Source organism: Pleurodeles waltl, chromosome 4_1 (assembly GCF_031143425.1).
Source record: "Pleurodeles waltl isolate 20211129_DDA chromosome 4_1, aPleWal1.hap1.20221129, whole genome shotgun sequence".
Lineage (NCBI taxonomy): Eukaryota > Metazoa > Chordata > Amphibia > Caudata > Salamandridae > Pleurodeles > Pleurodeles waltl.
The window spans coordinates 541,523,611-541,547,989 of NC_090442.1; the positions used below are offsets into that span (position 1 = coordinate 541,523,611).

Consider the following 24,379-nt stretch of genomic DNA (forward strand, 5'->3'; position numbering starts at 1 on the left):
GGTTTTCTTACATAAGGCTGCTTTAGTTGCAAGCCTTTTGAAATTGTGTTACTAGAATTCTGGTTGTATAATTATATGGGCAAATGCATTAGGTCTGGAAAGAGTGAAATCGCACTAGTGTGTTGCGCAAATTATTGATCCTCTAAAACAGGTGTTTTTGGTAACAGCAGTAATGCCGTGGGAGGTTCAAGAACTTGGAATAAACTACTGTTCTGCTGCAGTGCACAAAAGTTTATTTTAAGAACTGTTTTTCCTTTGAATGCAAAACATAATGGAACAGAACACTGATTTATTTTGTACAACAAAAAAGTTTTTATGCGCGAACAGACAATCCGTGGAGACTTTTTAAGTCAAAACTTCTTCCCTTTTTTTAAAGTCATGCTTTCTTGTGGTCAACAAAAAATTGGCATGTAAGATGTCCCGGCGATTGGCTAGTGCAATGTTTTCTCTCAGATCCTCGTCAGCTGATGCCAGAGACTGGAGGGGAGGATGCTTTCTACTTTCTCCATCACAAAATTTAAAGGAGCGAAAAGCGTGCTGAGGAACTGTGGAAAAACAGAAAGACATACAGTTACTAAATACACAGTTAATTAAGGCTTTACTACAAAGTCAGGGTTTCAAACAGCAACTATGGCTTCAGTTTTCTATCATTTTCAACAAAACTCCCAATCGTGCTATTCCCTAAGTCTGGAAGCGTGCATAAGAAACTCAATAAAATGATCTCAATAAGTTTGCAGATAACACAGGAGTAACGTTCTCTTTGAGGTAATGTAAAAATGCTGATGCAGAAGAGGGTCATTTGTGGTGGGTGCTAGTGACACTGGCAATCTTGCCTGGGAGACAAGGGGCTTCTTCTCTTCACTATGCGCCTCGGTCTATTGCCAAGACTCATTGGTGGGCAGGGGCCTGGTTGACTCCATTCCATTCAAAAGAGGGTGTCCTCCTTGACCCTGAATCAGCCTGCTATTGCCTCTAATCAGGCTCTTATTTGTGACTAATACGAGTTAGCTTCACCATATGAGCCGCCTACTCCAAAGTTCAGGTTCACTTCCTGATACATTTGTTACATATTTAGATTCGATTCATAAGTATGTACATAAAATCTTGACTGGCTCCTAAATGTTTCAAAAATATTTTTAAGACTACCATGCAGATCTGGATATTTATCTGGTCAGTGGGCATTCCCCTTTATCTTAATATGTGCTTTAGCATATCAATCGGTGTGTACCACTTTTTAAACCAGACTTTGAACATGGAGCATGCATGCAGACTGGTGTTTTATGCCTGTTGTAGACATCACTTTTTCAAGAACTACAAGTCCCTTTTAATTCGCAGTAGATCTACTCTGTGAGCAGTCTTTTCAGCCAAATATAAGTCAATAGCCCAATGTATTCTGAGCCTTCCTAAACAAAAACTTCAGCAACCAGTGGTTACCATCACCCAGACACAACTGCTGATGCTAAGGTGGGGGAGGAGGGGGCACCTTGCTTTTTAACGAGTGGCTCATCTTGAACCTGATGGTCATGATTGTGCTAAAGGTTAGATCAGATTCATACACAGTACTGCAAGACTCAGTGTCAACTTGATCAAAGAGCAATGCTCCTCTGTTTGAACTGAGTGGTCCACTAGCAAAGGTTGTGGCAGACTTGAGGGATGTTTCCATGCAGAGCCACTGTGCCTGGAAGATACCAGTAGTGCAATATTGGATGAATAGAAAGGAGACTGAACTGTGGCTGACTATTAAGTCTTGTTATCTATCTGATGTCACTCAGAACCCTTCGATGAGAAAACAGCCTTGTAATTCACTGTTAGCCATCTATAATTCTATGTATAATTCCAATCCTCAGACAATCCACCAAGAAATTCCTGGCGAAAGGCCAGCTCGCACAAACAGGACAGTAGTTATGAGATAGGTTTTTAATAAGAGACAGGTAGAATTAGTAGTTCTATGCTCCTTCTTACAACAATTGCACAATACTGTGTATACTGTGCAACTTAAGCAATTTAAGTACTGATGTTTTAAAAGTAATAATGTCTTATGCCTACTTTGTTGTGATTTCCCTACTTTCATCTATATGTTTGCTGAAATGATGGCACTGAGATCGGAGTCAAATAAAGGCTTTATGACTACAGCTGACTGGGTGCATTTCATCTGTCAGTACTTTAGTGTGTCTGTTGGCTGCTTGCCAAGCTCTGAATTCTGGACTCCTATGCTACCTCTCTAATGAGGCTGTGATTGCTCACCCTCACTCCCATGAGCGTCAACTGCAGAAAGGGTCATATTTGGCCCAGTTTGCAGAACCATAGTAGGGCGGCCCCAGTGGCAAATGACAACTACCATGGTTGTAGCACAGTAGCCCCTCTGAATGGGGTCTGGTAACAGTTTTAGACCACAGTAGTAAAAGGTACAAGTGTATAGGGAGAAACAGTGCCTCATCCTAGCAAGATATACAAAAAAGTAACGGATGTAATGGTTGAATTATTCTCAACCAGTGATATTAACCCAGGGTCACTTCCAAGTCCATTCCCAGTTGCACACAATGACACATCAGTTTGCGCCCAGCCATATGCCGGAACATAAGCAATCCAGGACCAGATTTGCCCCAGTTAGGGCCCATCAGCCAGGTATAGCCTGGTTCCTGTGACACAGTGTACACCAGACCCACATGTGGCCATACACATCCCAAATAGGGCGACACAATGTAAACAAAAAAGCCACGCCCAGAGGTGGGTCCCAGGCACACGGTCACTGAAACTACTGGTGGAGGAAAACACTTTATTTCCAAACGGCTTCATCCTATCCTATGGGGTCGTAGGGAAGGCATGAGGGTTGACTCTACTTATCGAGGCCTGTACCATCAGGTTCTCCAGAGGAGGATGTTGTGTAAGAAAGGCCGTGTCACCAGGAGCTGGCCTGTGACGACGTACCACTTGTTGGCTTACTAGTGGGCATTAAAAAAGAATTGCCCAAGTGCCCATGAAAGAATCAGTAAGTGCTTCATTAAAGGTAATAAAGATTCCGTGGAGGATTGTCCACATTGCAAAACCTCTGTGAGCGAGTCAGTCTTGCCTTCTATGGAGCATAGATGGAAATCCATTACTTCAGGAGCTCTTCAAATCAACATGGCGAATGATGCAGATGCTTATGAAGAAGGACGGGGTGTAGGACACCAGCCCTGTATCAGGCGAAGTGTCCATCCCATTGGCCTCTTGTAGCTCCGTATAAAAAGTGTCTTCCTTATATGGTGAGGAAAAATCATCCCCACACTCCCCACCTTCACCCAAAGCAAGTTGGCTTTGATCAGAGTACGACCCGAAGAGTTGTTAAAAAGGCATTGTCTTGTCTGAGTCAGAACGAATGTCTCAAGTGCATAGGAACTGAATTGGTATGCAGTTCTGACCAAGGTCGAGATGGATTTGGTTTGGAGTTGGACAGAATTGTAGGTTCAAAGTCAGCTTCTGGTGTCGGCGGCATGGATGATATTGTTGAAATGCCAGCTGCTGGCATAGTTCGTTGTGCTGGTGTTGAATCTACTCCGGACTGAGAGCTGAACCGGAAATGAGTTCAGGAGGTTCTGCTTGTGCCGAGGGTGAAACTACAGGTGGTTGAAACAGTTAAAGGCCTTGGTGGATCCGTGTGGCCAGAAGGCATGCGAGACGGAACCATTAAGGTGCCAAAATGCAAAGCATAGCTCCTTAAATGCCTCAATGTGTTGCGATCTCGATAATGGACCCAGAAACTCAGGGTGCTTCAAACCCAGGTGCGGCATCAGCTCAACGGCAGAGGGGCGGGAGCAAGATGGTGAAGCAACTTCACATCCTTGCAACTTCTCAGAACGAAAGGGACAAGGCTGGGACGAGGCCTGCTTGAACGTCTTGGGTTTCCTCTTTGACATGGAATTACTTGAAGATTTGCAGTGCAACGAAGATCCGTCGCAGGACCAGGTCCCTATCTTCAAGCAGGTTAGGGCTCTAAGTGATTTCTGGCAATGCTTGGTGAGATAGTTTCATGGTCCTTATCACCTTCGGATTCATCAGGTCAAACTTCCTACATGGAGTTGTGGCCTGCCCAAAAAACATTTTTGTGAAACAAAAAGCTGGTCAACTGCGGATCTGGAGCTAGCTCCTGCTTTTTCTAGTCAAACGAAGCAGAAAGAAGGGAACTGACCTCGGCACACCTGAGAGCCACTTACATGTGACTCCAGTTGACACTTTCATGGTGGCAAGTCGAGGCAGGGAGGCACAAGGCCACCTACTTGTGTGCTGGGGCTATGCTGAAAAATTGTCCGGATCCAGTCTTGCAACTGGGTATATTTTAAAGGTGAGAATATGCAGTTAAAAGTATCCATCTGAATGCAAAATTAAACATCGTGAGGTTGAGATATAATAGCTGACCTAGATGCTGTGTGAGTGAATCTGTGCAACGTTGTAACTTTTTAAGATGGCGCACTGACAGGGGGAAAGAACCACGGGTACTATGGCCATGTTGAGGGAATGTTAATGAACATCATTGGTACAGTCAACTTTTCTGAACTACATACCGAATCAGTGGTAGCTGGAAAAAAAGGGTATGCAAATATCTTGCCCAGAGACTACCACTGAGTTTACCTAGATGTGAAGTTTTGGCATTTTGCATTTTAGCAGGTGGTAAACAGGTCTAACATTAGTGTGCCCAAATTATGGAGCTAATGCTTTGCTATACCTGGGAGTGAACTATCAGTTCTGAGTTTATTGGTGGCTCCTGATGAGACGAGCTGCAAAACTGCTCCTCACCTCTGGGAGGAGTTCTGTCAGCAAGACTACTTGGTGGTAAATCAATCAACACTACATTGTCTGAACGATTTTGAACAGCTATATTGAGTGCATAACCCCATTTCTGTTTATAATACATGTTGGTCGTATCTGTTTAAGTAAGATCCACTCTGTAGCCAATTTGTGTCTGGAAAGCTCAGAAAGCTAACTGAACTGCCATAATTTCCAACATGATGCGATGGGAACATTGTTGGAGCTTTTGCACTGGAGGTCACCCATGTGAGCTCCCCAACACTTGAGAGACTGTTTGTATTGATGGTCACCTGTGGCTGTGGGTTGAGAAACAACCTGCCCAGTAAACAAGATATTCTTGTTTCACCACTGCAGTTTGCAATGAGCAGTGGGTTATCCTCCAACACTAGAACGTCCTAATCATCTTTTGCCTGTGACCACTGCCTGGAAAGGCCCTTTAGTAGAGGACATATTTGTGACAAGAGTATGGGACTACCGCAACTCACTCTTGCTAGGCTTTTGTAAGTTTGCCCAAGACTAAATTGAGTGTGGTACCCAGAAACGTCTGGAGGACAAATATGTTACCTTTGTGTTGATTGTAAAGTCTAATGAGTGAAGAATTTGAATTGTTTGCTGGGTGTGGGCAAGGAATTGAATGACCGGCTCCCTTTATAAGAAAGTCAAAAATGCCATGGAAAGACATGAATGCGGCTGTATCTTAAGTGCGCTGCCACAGCAGGCAAAGACTTGGTAAACACTCTGGGGGCTGTCATGACTTTAAATGGTAGCACCTGGAACTGGTAAATACCACAAATCTGAGATACATGTTGTGAACACCTGATGTTTTGTGATATTGAAGCATGCTTGACCTGAAGACTGGCTATATGGTCTCTCACCCTGCAGACATCCCATAGGGTCATTCTTTTTAGACGGTTAGGCATAATATAGCAGCTGAATACGAATAGGATGAGAATCGGCCGTGTAATTTCATCCTTCTTGGAGATGAGTAGTTTCCTAGCTGTTTTTGTTGTACAGCAACAACTTATTTCCCTCCTTAGGGAAGGAGTGCCTTTAGCGCATCCAACAGCAAACTGCAGACATCTTTGCTGTTGTGGTGGGAGATCTAGAAGGATGGTGTGGAATTCTATATCGCAGCTGTGGGGGACAGTACAGAGCACTCACTGATCTGAGGTCATTTCCTCCCACTGCAAAAGGTATAATCCCAGCCTTCGCCGGTCAAATGTTGGGTGGTCGGGGGAGTGCGGATGAGCTGCTTCTCGGCAGAGGTGCCTCTGCCTTGGACACCTCTAGTTTTGGGGTGGCCTTTGCCACAAACTTCACGCCCATGGGACTGTCCTTGTTTGCCCTGCCGCTGGCCTTCCTGAATCAATCAATCAATCAATCAGTACTTGTAAAGCGTGGCTTATCACCCATGAGGGTATCCAGGCGTTGGGTTGTTGGGCTTAGTTGAAGAGCCAGGTCTTGAGTCTGTCAGTGAGGGTGATGTTCGGAGGTGGATGAGGGAGTGTTCCAGGATCTGGTGGCGAGAAGGGAGAAGGAGCAGCCTCTGCTGTGGCTACGGTGGATGCGCGGTATCTGTGCGAGGGAGAGGGAGGCAGAGAGAAGGTTTCTGGATGGTTGATAGATGTTCAGGCAGTTGTTCAAGTATGCTGGTCCTTGTTCGGGGAGAACCTTGTAGGCATGCACCAGTAACTTGACTTGGCATCTGATCTGGATGGGGAGCCAGTGGAGGTTTCTCAGGTGTTGGGTGATGTGGGTCCATTTAGGCAGGTTGAGGATCAATCTGGCCACTGAGTTCTGTACTGTCTGCAGCCTTCTCATGAGTCCGGTGGTGGTTCCTGCGTGCAGTGCGTTGCCATAGTCCAGCCGACTGGTGATTAAGGCTTCTGTGATTGTTTTTCTTGTGCTGATAGGGAGCCATTTGAAGATCTTCAGAGCAGGCAGAGAGTGTGGAAACAGGTGGAGGAAACTGTGTTGATCTGTCGCTGCATTGTGAGTTTGCTGTCCAGGATGATGCTGGGGTTGCAGGAGAGGTCTCTTTGTGGGGGATTGGGTCCGAGTTCAGCAGGCCACCAAGTGTTGTTCCAGAAGGAGGCATGGTTACCAAAGATCAGCACTTCGGTCTTGTCAGTGTTGAGCTTCAAACAGTTGTCCTTCATCCAGTCTGCGACATCTTTCATGCCTTTGTGGAAGTTGGTCTTAGAAGTGGAGGGGTCTGCTGAGAGTGAGAGGATGAGCTGGGTAACGTTGGAGTAGGATAGGATGTTGATATCATGGGTTCTGAAAGGACTGCTGTGTCTGGTATTGCTGTGTAGGCATGGTATACAGTGCTTTGGATGTTGCAAGGGTATGTGGTTTGCAAGAACCTGTTATTTGATGATGTTGCAGGACACAAGAGACACTGATGTGTCAGCATAATTTTTTATCTTTTTGAGCATCTGGTCAGCCTCAAGGCCAAACAGATGACAGTGTGTTGCTGGACTTGCTGGTGAAAGCCTGACAACCTGAACAAAACAAGATACCATAGAGCATTCTGGTTCTAAAGATGAGATGTCTTTAGGGTCAGTGAGTCACTGGCAAGTTCTTGATCAGAGTCTGAGTGTACTGTGTGTGGAGCAGACAGCAGTGGTAGTGGTGGAATGGTGTATGGCCTTCCCTTCTTGAGAGCGGGGAAAGACTCAAACGTCTTCTGACTCAACCTCTTCAAAGGAGAGCCTACACTTCACAAGAGTTGGCTGTGTGCTAGGAAGGGGATAAGGTGACACTGAGTTCAGTTACTATTTGCTTGATGTAGATTGTCTCCACCTTCTGAAGGTGCCCAACCACAATCTTTTCTAATGATTTACTGATGGTTATCCCACAGTCTACTGAAAGCTTCTTAGTCTATTGGCACTGGTAATAGTTTTCTTTAGCAACAGCATCACCATGACAAAAGTAGGCATTTTATATTTTTGCAGCTGAAGGGATAAACACATTGGGTCATTTTGCTAAGGCTTATTGAGTAACTGCTTTGTAGAAGCAATCTAAGTCTGAATGACAACTGGATCAAGATAATCTTGCTAAAGAATGCTGTGTAAAATGAGAGTGGTGGGGTGGAAATAGTTTGGCCAATATATTAGGGAGACTAAATGATCATTACAAAAATAGCATGACACCTTAGAGGGTGCCCAAAGCTACTTTGTCCAAGAGGAAAATGCAAAGTCTTTTTATATACGTCTTGGATGATTTTGTGTTGAGGACGGACCGGCAGAGTGTAATTATTCTCTAGCTGTGTTCCGGGTATAAAGCAAAATATTCTTCCAATAGTTGATCCTGAGTGCACAAGTAGCTTAATGTCAGAAGGATATATTCCGTCTTTAAAGGCCTGCATCCTCTAGCAAATCTTTCTATTTTTCGACATTAGCTGCTGAGCTACTTGTTCCAGTTTTTTCGGTTTAAAAGTAGAATGGTAAACTAAGTATCTATGACTGATTCATTTGTAGGGTTTGGTTGCATAAGGATTAAATGGAGTTTAGCAGTTCATCTACATGAGACATGAGATTTCTGAACTAGAGAGAGCAGTGACAGAAGGTTGTTGCTGGTTATTAATCTGAAGGGAAAGAAGCAACAGGAGACTGGGTTTCCAGGTGCACAATACAGATGCTTGATCTGTCCGGATAAACAGAAGTATGGATGGCCCGGCAGCTTTAATCTACTCGATGAAAAACAGATTTAAGATCTGTCCCAGTGAATATATGGTTGGATATATAGTTAATTTAGCTGCAATGTGTGCAATATGATTTTAGTATTCCTATTATATAGAGGATACACTTCTTCTAAAGGGCTACCAGATAATGTGACTACAAGTCATTCCACAATGTGGGGCTATTACTTTCTAAATAATCTGCATTGCTCTCTCAAAAGGGTTTCACCGAAGTACAGGACCACAGTTTGTGTGCCAAGGAGTCCATTCTCCTGCACAACTTTCAACATGGAGCTCCTCGTAGGTGACCCATTCACCCTAATTTTGCTAGTGTGTCATGCCATCTCTAAAGGATTTTTAGAAGGAAATTTGTTACTCTGTGCTGGCAAGTGGTGTTGTTTGCTTTTAAGAGTATGTCATCCCATTGATAGGGAATGGTACTTAATTCAGGACGCCAGTGTGCGAGTGGCATGTGGATCAGCAAAGCTCAATCAAATTATATATTAGACAGATGACCCAATGCCAGTGGTTTAAATGGCTTGTGGAGAAGAAATATGTCTTATTCCGTTCCTTAAATTCATTTAAGCAGGATAAGTGCAGAAGACTGTTGGAGAAAGATCTTGCGCATAGTAACCCCAAAGTGCCTGACCGAAGAGGGCCTAAATAAGCTGTGCTGATGTGCTGCATACCCATATCCACTTTTTGTGAAGTCTGTCCAAGGCAGGTGGCATCCTCATTATTTTCCATCAGCTTTTTGGGGAGCTTTCTTTTCGAGTCTTTCACTGCCTTCATAGGTTCCTTTGAGCCTTTTCTGAGTAAATCCTCCCTTCCAAAAAGTGTCTTGAGGACATCTAATGCTATTACACTAGGTAGTCTGATATTATGATTAAGAGTAATGAGGTCCAATAGAAAACGTATTTTTTCCGACTAAAAACGAAGTTTAGTATATACCCCCCCTTGTTGCCCGTTCTAGGCTTTAGTTCTAAGAGGGAAATTACCTAACTACGTGCATTATCTGACAGTGCGACTTAAGCAATTTCCATCTCCCTAGTACTGCTGACAACAGTCAAGAGAAATGGCGGATTCAACAAAATGTTTGAGTTATGGCCAGCTAGCCGATCAGATCTGCGGTTACTGCAATGAAAGACTGGGGAAAAAAACACCTATTTTAGTTATTCCCCCCTCAGTTCTCTGAATGAGGTACAATATGTATAAAATAAACCTACTAAAGACCAGATGATACCTTTTTGAAGGACAAATATCTAAAAAAATAAAATAATAAATTAGTGTATACAAAACCACAGAGCCTATTCTGAGCAAAGTTCTACCTTCATGCAAAGTTTGCTACAGCACAAAATATTTCCATGGGACTGAAAATAAAAATACTGCTTTTACTTCAGTTGAATAACTGTTCTACTCTTAATCTTCACGAAATCTGGCAGGCAGGCAACTACCAAATGTGTGCAGATTAGTCAAAATGATATTACAATTATTAAGAAATTAAAATGGTAATTTTTAACGAAAACGGCAACCTAATCTTAGCCATACTGCCAGTGCTCACTCGGTAATGACAGTGAAACGAATGGAGCAAAAATAAACGTGCGCCAATGAAATGACATTGGCAACAATTATACTAATCAATCGAAAGTATTGCTGCAAAGCAAAGGTCAAATTGAACACTTCTACCATTAAGTAGTTTAATTTACTGAAAAAAAAACACAGTGCTTCCTGCTTTACAGATTCCAAGTTACAATCACTTTGTAGAAACAAGTGATTCCCATGCTTCCAGGGGTTATTTAATTAGATTTCATGCCTATATATTTAAACCATCACACACCAGAGCAGTAGGCCATCAATGCATACCATGCCGAGGCTCGCTCCCAGCCTCACGGACAACATGTTATCCAATTACGGGTGAAAGAAAAGCCATCGGAAGATGAAAGGCAGAGGTGTAGTTTGGCGCACAGGTGGTCTCGGCCATTTATCCAGACACTGTTCTACACCAAAGGCGCATCTGTCACTGCTGCATATAAATAACACACACTTACGGACTCTACAATCAAACATGTGGTCAGCGCCCCGTTTATAGCGCACATGATCAAGGCTGTTGTCGGCAGAAGGGCCTAAGTGCCACTCGACACAGTCCCGCTGACAGGTCGGACGCCCCGCTGCCGCCCCGACGGCTGTTAGCTTGATGCACAGAAAATGCAAAGTATGGTATAGGCAGAGAGATCAGGGTAGCCGTGCAAGACATACCGTGGTAGTGCACGGCAGCCATGCTGCCCACATCACACAGACACGCTAACTGTTGAAATATGGGAAGTTGTTCTATAGCTACGCCGCTGCAATCATTTAAATGGAGGCGACACTGGTACGGACACTTCCTCGAATCTAATCATTTTTTTACTGCTGTGCCTTTTTGTAACACTGTCCCGGTATTGGTACATTACAGCACGTTGCATTCCTAATGGATTTAAATAAGTTACCAAAAAGCTGATGTAAATAACTCAAAGGCTCAATGCAAAGAGTGCAGTGCTTAATTTGAGCAGATATTTTCCGGTGCTCAGCACTGATACTTTATTGTCAACACTTGCACTTATGACAGTCTCCCACGTGGCAGCGCTCTGTCTAATTTACGAATAAACAGTAATACAATAATTTATTAGCCTATATACATTAAAAAGGACTAATACCTGGAGCCCATTCTTATAGTGTTGGGTGCCTGGAGTAGTGTGGATTGTCACACTTAAAGCAGTGTGGTGGTTAGCAGTTGTGTGTGCACAGTCAGTGGTCCTGGCAGGAGCAATGGGTGGTGGAAGCTGCTATGGCCTCCCGAGAGGGCACTGGCACTTACGTTTTTGCAGATTAAGCACTGATCCCGTGTGCGTGTATTTACCCTTGTAACACTTTCTACTAAAGGTCACTGCATCTGATGAACATAGCATCGGAAGGGTAAAGGGTACGGGACTAATGGTACAGAGTGAAGGGTACAGGATTTATGATACTAAGTAGGTATCAGGATTTAGGGTACAGGATTAGGAATTCAGTATATAACATAGAAATATAAATATATTTACTTTTCGCTATGGCTCAGTGAACACAAAACCGAAAAACAGGCCCGAAGTTCGCCAGTCATGTTGTACAATGCACACCATCCCTCCTGCCTCCCCATATTTTACTCTTTGTAAACAGTTTCTTTGTTTTTACATGGCACGATTAAGGGATGTATTGAACATGATGCAGAAATGGGTTATGACTTGCTTCGTATGTTGCACATCATAACTGGCGAATTTCAGGTCTTGGACCAATTGATCTGTAGCCGTAAGTATCCTCTGAAGTGCAGGATGTCACAGATAAAGGGGGACAGGCTCTTCTTGGGTCGCCGTACATGAAGCACCGCAACATCAGCATAAATCGAGATGATCAGCAATCCACTTCCAAGAGGCAGGCTGTGGTAGGCATGCAGCTCTCTCAGAGCACCTGCCGGCTCCCCCGCCAATAAAAAAGGAACCAGAATACGATTTGCTCCCTTTAAGTCTGCCCATGGGGGGACGCGTACAACAGAGAGATCAGTGACAGTGAATCGTTTCCCCAGGTCGATTCGTCGGCGGACCGCTATAATGAAGGGCCATTTTTAAGGGAAGGGAATACTTTTTCAGCATCCAGGAGAACTGCCCCCGATGGCAGCAGTGGATCTACGCTGTGGATGACGGCCATCAGCGCCCCGAGGCTCAAGGCGGTAGATATCTGGGGGAATAAATTCAGCTAGCTCAGGCAAGACAAGGACTGCATAAGTGATTGGGGCCAATAGTTCTGCCAGGATATTCTGATCAGTATTTACCAGATATACTGCTCTATAGAAGGAGCACACACTGGGGACTCTGGTTTCGACAGTGCTGTACTAACAGCCTCCACGAAGGGGAGGGGGCAGAAAGCCCTTAGCCAGTGCAGCGGGTATACATATCCAAGAAGTGCAGTGCCAGTAGGTCTACATATTCTTTGAGGACGTCTTTGAGGAGCCCAATCATTTCTGGTGCCTTATCACTAGGGAGGCTCAATATTGCCAGTTTGATACCTTTGAGTGTTATCAGGGAGTTCAATATCTCCCTGGCCGCACCATCAAGTCAAGCGAGTGCAACTCCATCAAGTTAACTTGACAAGTGGGGGTTGTCACGGTGCATCACTTGGGTGCATAAACATTCATATAACTGTTGGCACTCAGCTAAGACGTTAGTTTTGTCTGAGGTGACTTCTGCACTCTCAACAGACACAGGAGATTCTCTCAGATGTGTGTTCTCTTCTAGTGACCCAAGCATGTGTTTTGCCCAGCCAATCTCCCTCACCAAATATCAGGCTTGGGCATCTCAGTTTAAGTAGAGAACTTTGTGCCCCACTTCCTATCTATATTCAGTCAAAGTCTCCGGAACTCAGGCATGTATCACCTTACCCCCGGTGGACGCATAAGAGGCTTGGACTTCAGGCGGTCCAGATGATTACAAATCGATTTGCAAACACCAGCACTTTTAGGTACGCACATTCCTCTTAGTTACGCCTTAAAGGCTTCCCATAGTATAGCCGAGTGGTTACCAACAAACTTTAGCGACCCACCTACGTTGAATGGACATGAGGCAGGTGATTTTGTAATGTAATTAAAGTATTGTATTGTAGTGCATTGTCATTTACAGAGGGCACATTCTCCATTGAAATGGACACTAAATTGGCAGACATACAGTGTTACTGATAAAACTATATAGCACATATAAATAATGTGTGGAAATCTGGTATCAGTGAATATTTATAGTCTGTGTTTCTTCAAGTGTCTTGATTTGTTTTGGTCCCATTAAAAAATCTGTTCCCAGCACACTTCAGATTTACAAAACAAATGCTTAATGTTTGCTTTCCTAACTGCTGGATGCATATAATTTAATTAAAGGTATTCACATTTTGTTGTGTATTGCAAAAATAAACATACTACAATGTCACATAATTCACTTTAAAAACTCCTTTCACTTTGCAGTAAGAGAAAGAAGACACCAATTCCCACCAAAAAATGAAGCAGCTGACGTTTGACCTCTGTCTTTGAATCACCAGCAAATATGACAAGTAAACACAGAATTTAAAGGCATATTTATTGCGCTGAGCACAACAAAGCCCTGGAAATAGCGCCCACAATTGTTGTTAAAAGTGAATCATTTTACCTTATGCCAACTGCGCAACAATGTAGTAAACAGCCTCAATGACAAATCGTGAAAAGAGCACTGTTATATGTACATGCAGTTAGACTGAACAATGTCAACAAACATTGCAGTACGCGTAATATCCAGTGTGTATACATTGGTGTAGTAGACAAAGAGAGAACATAAATGTATCAGTGCAATCCGAGTGAGGGGTGGCGAGCCAATGGGAAGCAGACAGGATGAGTTATTCACTGTCACTGAGAGCGGCTGCACCGCACAACCAGCCACTTCTGGTGGCAGCCGGACTATTTGGTTTGGTCGATATAGCTTTCCTGGGTGTCTTTTATTACTTAATAAACGCAAGTGTCGCCTCCAGGGTTGTATAAAAGCGAGTTTTTCCACTGTACTCCAGGCGTTGTTTGGCTGGGAACAACATTGAGTGTTTAACTGCTTTGTATCTAAGGAGTCTCTTAACCTCCAAGAAAGAGTGCCAGGACTCCTGCACTGCTTGAGTAAAAATGTGAAAGAAAACCCTTGAGCTTTCCTATTGTAAATCAGACATTGATCTCTATAGCCTTAGTATTAGGTCCCTGCCCCTACAGTTAAGGGGTCTTGCAATGTCAGGCTTAGGATTTTGGTCAGGGTTGTGTGTGAGAGCTAAGATGCGATGCACTCTCTCCACGACGAGAATATTAAAGAACTTATTGTGGCCAAACAGTTTATATAGTAATTCCTCCACAAACATTTCTATATTGCCCCTGAAGCCGATCCAGGAATACCCATATCCCAGACATTATTTTTGTGGTATTTACCTTCCAGAATTTCATTTTTACCTTTTAGAGTTTTTGGTTCACCCATGATCGAGGATAGGGGACAGTCCACTTGTGCATCTTTTGTATCAGACTCTCACCTCGACTTGCGTAAGGCTTGGCATTATGTTGATCGACTCATTCCTGAAATCTGTCCAGTCTAGAAGTCAGGGTGTCTATTTTGCGGTCAATGAATTTCAGACTATCCTTCACTCCGTTTAGCTTTGCAGCCATACTCTCAGCATACATGTCAGGAGGGACGACAGCAATCTCTTGCTCCATATCATGTATGACCTGTTATTGAAATGGAGGTTGGCTTGCTTGTTATTGGTTTTACCCATATTTGGGGTGAAGAAGCACACGAGGGTGCTGGGTCTCAGTGGTGACTCCGCTGAGCAGGCAGCTCAGCAGTACTGTGGAATGGGGCAGGGTGTGATGCACATGTGTGGGGGACCCCAGCCTACTGAATATGACAGCTATAGTCAACCAGTAAGATACATCATTGACAAAGGGACATGGGGTGATCCAGCCAGTTAAGTGGGAAATCGAGTCTGGAAAAGGTCAATGTCACATACACAGCTGCACTACTAGCAATATTTTGAGGCAGGCGCCCAGACCCCCAATGGGTAATGTATTCTCGCGTCCTGGGTGATTGAGAAAGCCACGGGCTGCGTCCCCCACTGTGACCTAGGGGAGGGGCTCAGTGTAGATGGCCGGGGCAGTCCACGGGGCCATGGGAAAGACAGGGTATCAAATATCAGGACCTGATATCGATTATCCCCAGCGTGTGTTCACAGAGGCACTGTGTTGAACCCTCAGGGAGAACAAGGCGGTTTTCAGCTGAGCAGGCCCAACAGATCAGAACAAAACGGAAGCGATGGTCCTGCAGATCTTCCAGCTGCTGAGACAGGAAGGGCGACGATGGTGGGTGGGCAGAGCCAGGCAGGGCAGCAATCGGCTGACTGACAGGAGTACACAGCCATGACCGACCAAGGGAAGCGATTCAGGCTGAAGTCCCGGACTGTGTGGTCCACCCAAGGCATTCACCAGTCAATCAACTTGTCGGCAGGAAAAAAGAAGGAACATACACCTTAGTGCCACAGCTCTGCAAGCTGCAGCAACCAGGCCATGCTGCAGTCCAAGCAGCCATGTGGGGCATCTTCAGGAATCCGGGTGAGGGAGCATCCCACTTTGTCAGCAGTCTCTCCAGCCCATCAAGGTATACAGGGATTTCAGGAGAAGCTAGTAGTCACCCACTTCAGTGGCTAAGGTGCTGCTTTTTAGTCTTGAGCCACAGGTGCTCGCTGATGAGGCGGGCAATGTTTTGGAACTGCATACAATTTGGCATGGCGCACCTCGGCTGACAACGCGAGTGCTACATGTAGTGCAAAGCTATCAATGAAGACCAAAGTTATAGGTAAATCAAAAAAGTGTATTTTCAATAGAAAGTGTGAATGAAGCATAACTACACAGTGGTGGGTGACAGAGTGTAAGCGCGCACACACACAAAATGAAAAAAGGCTAAAGCTGAGCCTGACTTTGGTTAGAAGGCATTTTTGTACCTTAAAAATAACCTCAGAAATTCACTGAAGAAAAATAGTTAAAGTGCAGTCATGGTTACAAAACAAAACCTTGAAAACAACAGAAATCACTCCCCCATTCATGCACTGCTTATGACTATACACTGACATGTTAAATGACATCTCAAATGACATCATTAATTAGATCACCAAAGACAGCATCAAGAAGTAGCCATACTCTGCTGTTAGCTAGTCGCAGAACCAGACCCTGTGCCCAACTCCGTGAGCAACCGAGCAACACTGCGCACTGCCTTCAGCTGTGCACAACAGGGGCTCACAGATGGCAACCCTCTACTGAGGCCAACTCTCACAGTTGTCAAACCTCTACTGAACATGTCCTTTAGCCAAGTTCAGCAAAGATTGGCCGATAGTAGTGAACCATGCACATCTGAGGTCAGCCACAGGGCCTGACCAGAGGCCTGGCCATGCGCCCAACTCTCTCTAGGTGGCCAATCCAGGCTATGCACAAGCTTTGACTATGTGCTGTGGGCCTGGCCTCAAGATACGACCTGCATCAATACATTAGCGAGCAACTAACAGCACTGTACACAGGTTTGTGGGATGCACCAGTGGGGTGGAGAGGGGAGTGAATGCGTGGTTAGCTGCAGGACCTAAGTTTAGGCAAGGCCCTGTGCTCATTCCCTCACAGACAGTCCATCAGGGCTGGCTTTAGCGGTGGTGACACCCAGTGCAGCAGTCTTTCTTGGCACACTCCACCCCATGACCACCTCCTCTGATTTCCTCACTACCACCCGGCAAAAGTGCCCCTCATCTTCCATAGCCCCTCTCTCACATACATTTCATTTGTTTTAAATGCTGGTAAAGGCTGGCTTTACTAATCCTCTCAGCTATCCACATAAAATATAGTTATGTTCTTTGCAGCAGGCATATTAACCTTCTGTGCTACTTTATGGCGAGTCAAAACTGCCACTTGATAAAACACCGTTCTCTTTCTCTAGCAAGAACATTAATTACAAAGGTTATCTTTACATTTAATTGCTTCCTGAAGGCTGAACACAAGGAACTTTCCAGTACGTGCTTTTAAATTGCAATTTACATAAGTTATTGCTAAATACAGCACCCCCTGAGGTCAGCGCCCCACCATCCAGGCCGGACCGGTCGCACTGCCCTAAAGCAGGCCCTGCATTCCTGTGAAATATGGCTGCAGGTGCTTTTTAAAGCAATGTTTACAGTTCAAAAGCACCTTAATAGATAATGTCATTTAGCATGTCATGTCATTCTAAGGCATACGCAATGCATTAACGGGGTGGGACTGTGGTCAGTTTCTTTTGTTTTTTTAATTATATACCACATTCAACTGTTCCTTGAGCCTATCCTCCTATTTTGGCCATTTGTAGCAGGCTGTACACAGTGGGGGTTGGCCAAGCACTGCTATAGTACATAACATTCTTTTTTAAATTGCTTTTGCTCTATTTTTGAAAATTCTGTACTAATCTTCAAATCTTGAGACCGCAGGAAGGTTGGGGGTGGGGGTGTCCCACGGATGGTCTAGACTCAAGCACAGGATTTGCAAACCAAGTGATAAAACATAACTTCTTCCATAGTAATTTTAATGTCGAGGGTTCCCGCTGAAGCCGCCCACATGGGCCTGGGTCAGGGTAGGTTCATCATGCCTGCCTATGCTCTTTTTCTTTCCCGAACACAGTGCTCAGTGCACCATGCTGGCCACAACCGAAATATTTCTGTGGCAGCCAGAGATTGTTTTGCAAATCCACAATGCACTACAGGAGACAAACCTCCATAGTCCAATGCTGTTCAATTTTTAATAGATTTACCTGTAGGCTGTGAATTCCTGAATCTGCTGAGGAACTGGGAATTAATGGTCTAGGTATCACTAGATTGTAACCTCTTCATGCCCAGGCCAAAACACTACTTTCTTCAATACTGCTAAACGGATTTACACAACACAAAAACTGGAAATTCAAATGTTAGGTGGAAATTCGAATTCGTTTTTTTAGCACCAGCTTGACGGATCTACATAACACATGCAATGAATAACCCAAATTATTAACTCTTTTAATGTAAAGTTTTGAAAGTGTATGCAGTAAAAGGGCAAATGTTAAGAAAACATCAAAATGCCTTTTCGATGGAAAATTTCACATAATCTTACCTACTCATGACTTATTGCACAAAGTGCAATGACATAAGCCTTGTTTCCACAGGAAATATGGGAAAAAGTTCACATTTCCCAGTGAAATAGACTTCTTCATCACAATGACAGCCACCAAACTAGTCTGCACAGCTTTACCACTGTCTGTGCTAGTAAAAGTATGTGAGACCCAGAACCCAATTATGCGTCATGGTTTTTGTAATTATGCAGCAAATAAGGCAAATTATGAGGCACATTTTCTTGCGGTATAAATTCCATCCATTTTAGCAAGAAACATTTTTGTGAAATCTGCAAACTTTACAAATGATTCAGCAAATTATGTGGAAAATGCACCATGTCCATAATTATGTGGTAAATGCTGCAGTCCCAGAATCACATAAATGTTCTGGGTCTCACCACTGTTCATTGTTTACTTTTCATGAATACATTGTTGGTAAAACACAGTTCTAATTGCAGTCAATTCTCATTCTTAACCTAAATTTGAAGGAAAGGCCGTTTTTCAAGGAAATTATCCCAAAATAAGCATTTAGTATACAAAATAAATGACGGGTAACATGATTGATATGGTCCCATAAGATCTTAGCTTACCTTAAAATAAAATCTGGAAATTCACTGAAAACACCAAAAGTTAAATGAAAATGTCACTTACCCAGTGTACATCTGTTCGTGGCATCAGTCGCTGTAGATTCGCATGTTTTGCATAGCTCGCCATCTGGTGTTGGGCTGGAGTGTTACAAGTTGTTTTTCTTCGAAGAAGTCTTTCGAGTCACGGGACCGAGTGACTCCTCCTTTTGTCTCCATTGCGCATGGGCGTCGACTCCATCTTCAATTGTTTTTCCCCGCAGAGGGTGAGGTAGGAGTTGAATTGTAGTAATAGTGCCCATGCAATGGAGTGACTAAGTATGTACCTATTTAAGGTTGAGATGATACATATACAAATAGTTGAAGGTAACTTCCAAACTTCTACAGGCTCCCGGGGAGGCGGGTGGGCACATGCGAATCTACAGCGACTGATGCCACAAACAGATGTAGCAACAAACAGCTGTCAGAGCACTCACAAGAGTAAAATTTAAGAGTATGGTGATGTAATAAATCCTCTGTGTGAAGGGCAATCACGCCAGGCTCTGGTTCAGGATAAATTTATTTCTTGAAGTAGTTCAATCACGGTACACTTATCGTGATCTAAGAAATCTCGTGTGATGAACGCAGTTAATTATCGCATCCCGGTATAGTACTGCAGAAATCCTAAATCAAATATGCTAGTATCTTGATGGCAACATTGTAACCGTGGACAGATCATTGCACGGCGTTCCCTGTGACCGATATCTATCTTCGTACGATAAGTGTACCGTTAAACACAGGCAGTACCTGATTTTAAGCCCTGATGAAGTCCGTGAGAGGGATCTCTCATTGGACGAAACACGTGTTGGCTGTGGAGGCTAATTGTATATGATTTCAAGGACATTTTCCTATCATGATTGAACTACTTCAAGAAATAAATTTATCCTGAACCAGAGCCTGGCATGATTGCCCTTCACACAGAGGATTTATTACATCACCATACTCTTAAATTTTACTCTTGTGAGTGCTCTGACAGCTGTTTGTTGCTACTGTCAGTTTCCTTTGAAACATTGGAGGAGTCAGGAAGATCCTCCTGTCATGAGCACCATGACAAAAAACACTCTGTGAACTTGACTGTATGGACTTACTGTGAGCGCCCGTTTCCTATGTCCTTCTTCCTAGCGGTTTTTTTCACAAACAGATGTACACTGGGTAAGTGACATTTTCAGTTCGATGGCATCTGTCGCTGTAGATACGCATGTTTTGCATAGACTAGTAAGCAGTTATCTCCCCAAAAGCGGTGGCTCAGCCTGTAGGAGTGGAAGTAGTTTGAAATAATGTTCTTAATACGGCTTGACCTACTGTGGCTTGTTGTGCGGATAACACGTCTACACAGTAGTGCTTGGTGAATGTGTGAGGCGTAGACCATGTGGCTGCCTTACATATTTCTTGCATTGGGATGTTTCCTAGAAAGGCCATGGTAGCACCTTTCTTTCTGGTTGAGTGTGCCCTTGGTGTAATGGGCAGCTGTCGTTTAGCTTTAAGGTAGCAGATTTGGATGCATTTAACTATCCATCTGGCTATACCTTGTTTTGATATTGGGTTTCCTGCATGAGGTTTTTGAAATGCAATAAATAGTTGTTTAGTCTTTCTGATGTTCTTTGTTCTGTCAATGTAATACATTAATGCTCTTTTGACATCTAATGTATGTAGTGCCCTTTCAGCTACGGTATCTGGTTGTGGAAAGAACACTGGAAGTTCCACTGTTTGATTTAGATGGAACGGTGAAATAACCTTTGGCAAAAATTTAGGATTAGTCCTTAGGACGACCTTATTCTTGTGTAGTTGTATAGAAGGTTCTTGTATTGTAAACGCCTGAATCTCGCTTACTCTTCTTAGGGAAGTAATGGCGATGAGAAATGCAACCTTCCAGGTTAGGAACTGTATTTCGCAGGAGTGCATGGGTTCAAAAGGTGGACCCATAAGTCTAGTTAGGACAACATTTAGGTTCCATGAAGGAACAGGTGGTGTTCTTGGTGGTATAATTCTCCTAAGGCCCTCCATGAATGCTTTAATGACTGGTATCTTATATAGGGAAGTTGAATAGGTAGTCTGCAGGTATGCAGATATTGCTGCGAGGTGTATTTTAATGGAAGAGAAAGCCAGGTTAGATTTTTGTAAGTGAAGCAAGTAACCCACTACATGTTCTGGAGTTGTGTGTAATGGTTGTATTTGATTAATATGGCAGTAGCAAACAAACCTCTTCCATTTACTTGCATAGCAGTGCCTGGTGGATGGCCTTCTGGCTTGCTTTATGACTTCCATACATTCTTGGGTAAGTTGTAAGTGCCCGAATTCTAGGATTTCAGGAGCCAGATTGCTAGATTCAGCGATGCTGGATCTGGGTGTCTGATCTTTTGGTTGTGTTGTGTCAACAGATCTGGCCTGTTGGGCAATTTGATGTGGGGTACTACTGATAGGTCTAGCAGCGTTGTGTACCAAGGTTGCCTTGCCCAAGTTGGTGCTATTAATATGAGTTTGAGTTTGTTTTGACTGAGTTTGTTTACCAGGTAAGGAAGGAGAAGGAGAGGGAGAGGAGGAAAAGCGTAAGCAAATATCCCTGACCAGTTCATCCATAGGGCATTGCCTTGGGACTGTTTGTGTGGGTATCTGGATGCGAAGTTTTGGCATTTTGCGTTCTCCTTCGTCGCAAACAAGTCTATTTGAGGTGTTCCCCAGAGTTTGAAATAGGTGTTCAGAATTTGGGGGTGAATTTCCCATTCGTGGACCTGTTGGTGATCTTGAGAGAGATTGTCTGCGAGTTGATTTTGGATCCCTGGTATAAATTGTGCTATTAGGGGAATTTGGTTGTGAATTGCCCAACGCCAATTTTTTTGTGCTAGCAGGCTTAACTGCGTGGAGTGCGTCCCCCCTTGCTTGTTTAGATAATACATTGTTGTCATGTTGTCTGTCTTGACGAGAATGTATTTGTGAACTATTATTGGTTGGAAAGCTTTTAGTGCTTGAAAAACTGCTAGAAGTTCTAGGTGATTTAAATGCAGTTTTGTTTGATGTACGTTCCATTGTCCTTGTATGCTGTGTTGATCGAGGTGTGCTCCCCACCCTGTCATGGAAGCATCTGTTGTTATTACGTATTGTGGCACTGGGTCTTGGAAAGGCCGCCCTTTGTTTAAATTTATGTTGTTCCACCACAGAAGCGAGAGGTAAGTTTGGCGGTCTATTAACACCAGATCTAGAAGATGACCCTGTGCTTGAGACCACTGTGATGCTAGGCACTGTTGTAAGGGCCTCATGTGCAGTCTTGCGTTTGGGACAATGGCTATGCATGAAGACATCATGCATAGGAGTTGTAATATCATCTTTGCTTGTATCTTTTGTGTTGGATACATGCGTTGTATGATGGTGTTGAAATTTTGAATTATTTGGGGACTTGGAGTGGCTACTCCTTCTGTTGTGTCTATTATGGCTCCTAGGTATTGTTGTGCCTTCCACGGCAGAATGTTGGATTTCGTGAAGTTGACGGTGAACCCTAGTTTGAAGAGGGTTTGTATGATCTGATTTGTGTGATTTGAGCACTCTATTAACGAATGGGCCTTGATTAGCCAGTCGTCTAGATATGGGAACACATGTATTTGCTGCCTTCTGATGTGTGCAGCGACTACTGCTAGACATTTGGTAAAGACTCTTGGTGCGGTTGTTAATCCGAAAGGCAGTACCTTGAATTGGTAATGTATTCCTTTGAATACAAACCTTAGGTATTTCCTGTGCGATGGGTGTATTGGTATATGGAAATACGCGTCCTTGAGGTCTAAAGTTGTCATGTAGTCGTGTAGTTTTAGCAATGGTAATACTTCTTGTAGTGTGACCATGTGAAAGTGGTCTGATTTGATGAATGTGTTCACTATTCTGAGGTCTAGGATTGGTCTCAGCGTTTTGTCCTTCTTTGGTATCAGAAAGTACAGTGAGTAAACTCCTGTGTTTATTTGTGTGTTTGGCACTAATTCGATTGCATTCTTTTGCAATAGTGCCTGCACTTCTATCTCCAGGAGATTGGAATGATGTTTTGTCAAATTTTGTGCTTTTGGTGGTATGTTTGGAGGGAATTGTAGAAATTCTATGCAATAACCATGTTGGATAATTGCTAGAACCCAAGTGTCTGTAGTGATTTCCTCCCATGCTTTGTAATAATGACTTATTCTTCCCCCCACTGGTGTTGTGTGGAGGGGGTGAGTGACATGTGAGTCACTGCTTAGTAGTAGGGGTTTTGGGGCTTTGAAAATTTCCTCTATTCCTAGGGAATTGCCCTCCTCTATATTGTCCCCGAAAACCTCCTCTGTACTGTGCCTGGTAACTGGACGGTGTTGCCTGTGAGGTGCTGGCTTGTGTGCTCTGACCCCGAAACCCCCCTCTAAAGGGTGTTTTACGGAATGTGCTGTAATTCCCTCTGCTCTGCGGGGAGTAGAGTGCGCCCATGGCTTTAGCAGTGTCCGTGTCTTTTTTGAGTTTCTCAATCGCTGTGTCCACTTCTGGACCGAACAGTTCTTTTTCGTTAAAAGGCATATTGAGAACTGCTTGCTGAATCTCTGGTTTAAATCCAGACGTTCGGAGCCATGCATGCCTTCTGATAGTTACAGATGTATTAATTGTCCGTGCAGCTGTATCTGCAGCGTCCATGGAGGAGCGGATTTGGTTGTTGGAAATGGTCTGTCCCTCCTCAACCACTTGTTTTGCCCTATTTTGTAGGTCCTTGGGCAGATGGTCAATGAGATGTTGCATCTCATCCCAATGGGCTCTGTCATAGCGCGCAAGTAGTGCCTGGGAGTTAGCGATGCGCCACTGGTTTGCAGCTTGTGCTGCGACTCTCTTACCAGCTGCATCGAACTTGCGGCTTTCTTTATCTGGGGGTAGTGCATCTCCAGATGTGTGGGAGTTGGCCCTTTTCCTAGCTGCTCCTACAACGACAGAGTCTGGTGGCAGCTGTGTAGTGATGAAAACCGGGTCTGTAGGAGGCGCCTTATACTTTTTTTCCACTCTTGGTGTGATTGCCCTACTTTTGACCGGCTCCTTAAAGATTTCTTTTGCGTGCCGGAGCATACCAGGGAGCATAGGCAGGCTTTGGTAGGAGCTGTGGGTGGAGGAGAGTGTGTTGAACAAAAAGTCATCCTCGACCTGTTCCGAGTGGAGGCTTACATTGTGAAATTGTGCTGCTCTAGCCACCACTTGAGAATACGCAGTGCTGTCCTCTGGTGGAGATGGCTTCGTAGGGTATGCCTCCGGACTGTTATCTGACACTGGGGCGTCGTATAAGTCCCATGCGTCTTGATCTTGGTCACCCTGGCTCATGGTGGTGTGAGCTGGGGAATGTGATGGAGTTTGTGCTGGTGAGACGTTAATCACAGGTGGAGGAGAGGGTGGTGGGGTAACTTTTTTCACCACTTTTGTTTGTGGTGTTTGTTCAGTTTGGAACTCCAATCTTCTCTTTCTTCTAATAGGGGGAAGGGTGCTTATTTTTCCTGTCCCCTGCTGTATGAAAATACGCTTTTGCGTATGGTCTACATCAGTTGAGTGTAGCTCTTCCTCAAACCTATGCTTTTGCATTTGGGAGGTTAGCGAGTGCTCTTCTGTATAAGAGC

General features: G+C 44.1%; 1 protein-coding gene across 10 annotated transcripts in view; it reads right to left on the reverse strand.

Moving 5' to 3' along the window:
* Positions 1–216: 216 nt before the first annotated feature.
* Positions 217–24,379, reverse strand: part of ST7 (suppression of tumorigenicity 7) — a 557,088-nt gene continuing 532,925 nt past the window's right edge. For all 10 annotated transcript variants that reach the window (XM_069228913.1, XM_069228910.1, XM_069228912.1 and 7 more), the window contains exon 15: positions 217–545. In XM_069228913.1, the coding sequence (XP_069085014.1) occupies positions 450–545 (96 nt within the window). In that variant the 3' untranslated portion in view covers positions 217–449. The remainder of the gene's footprint in view (positions 546–24,379) is intronic.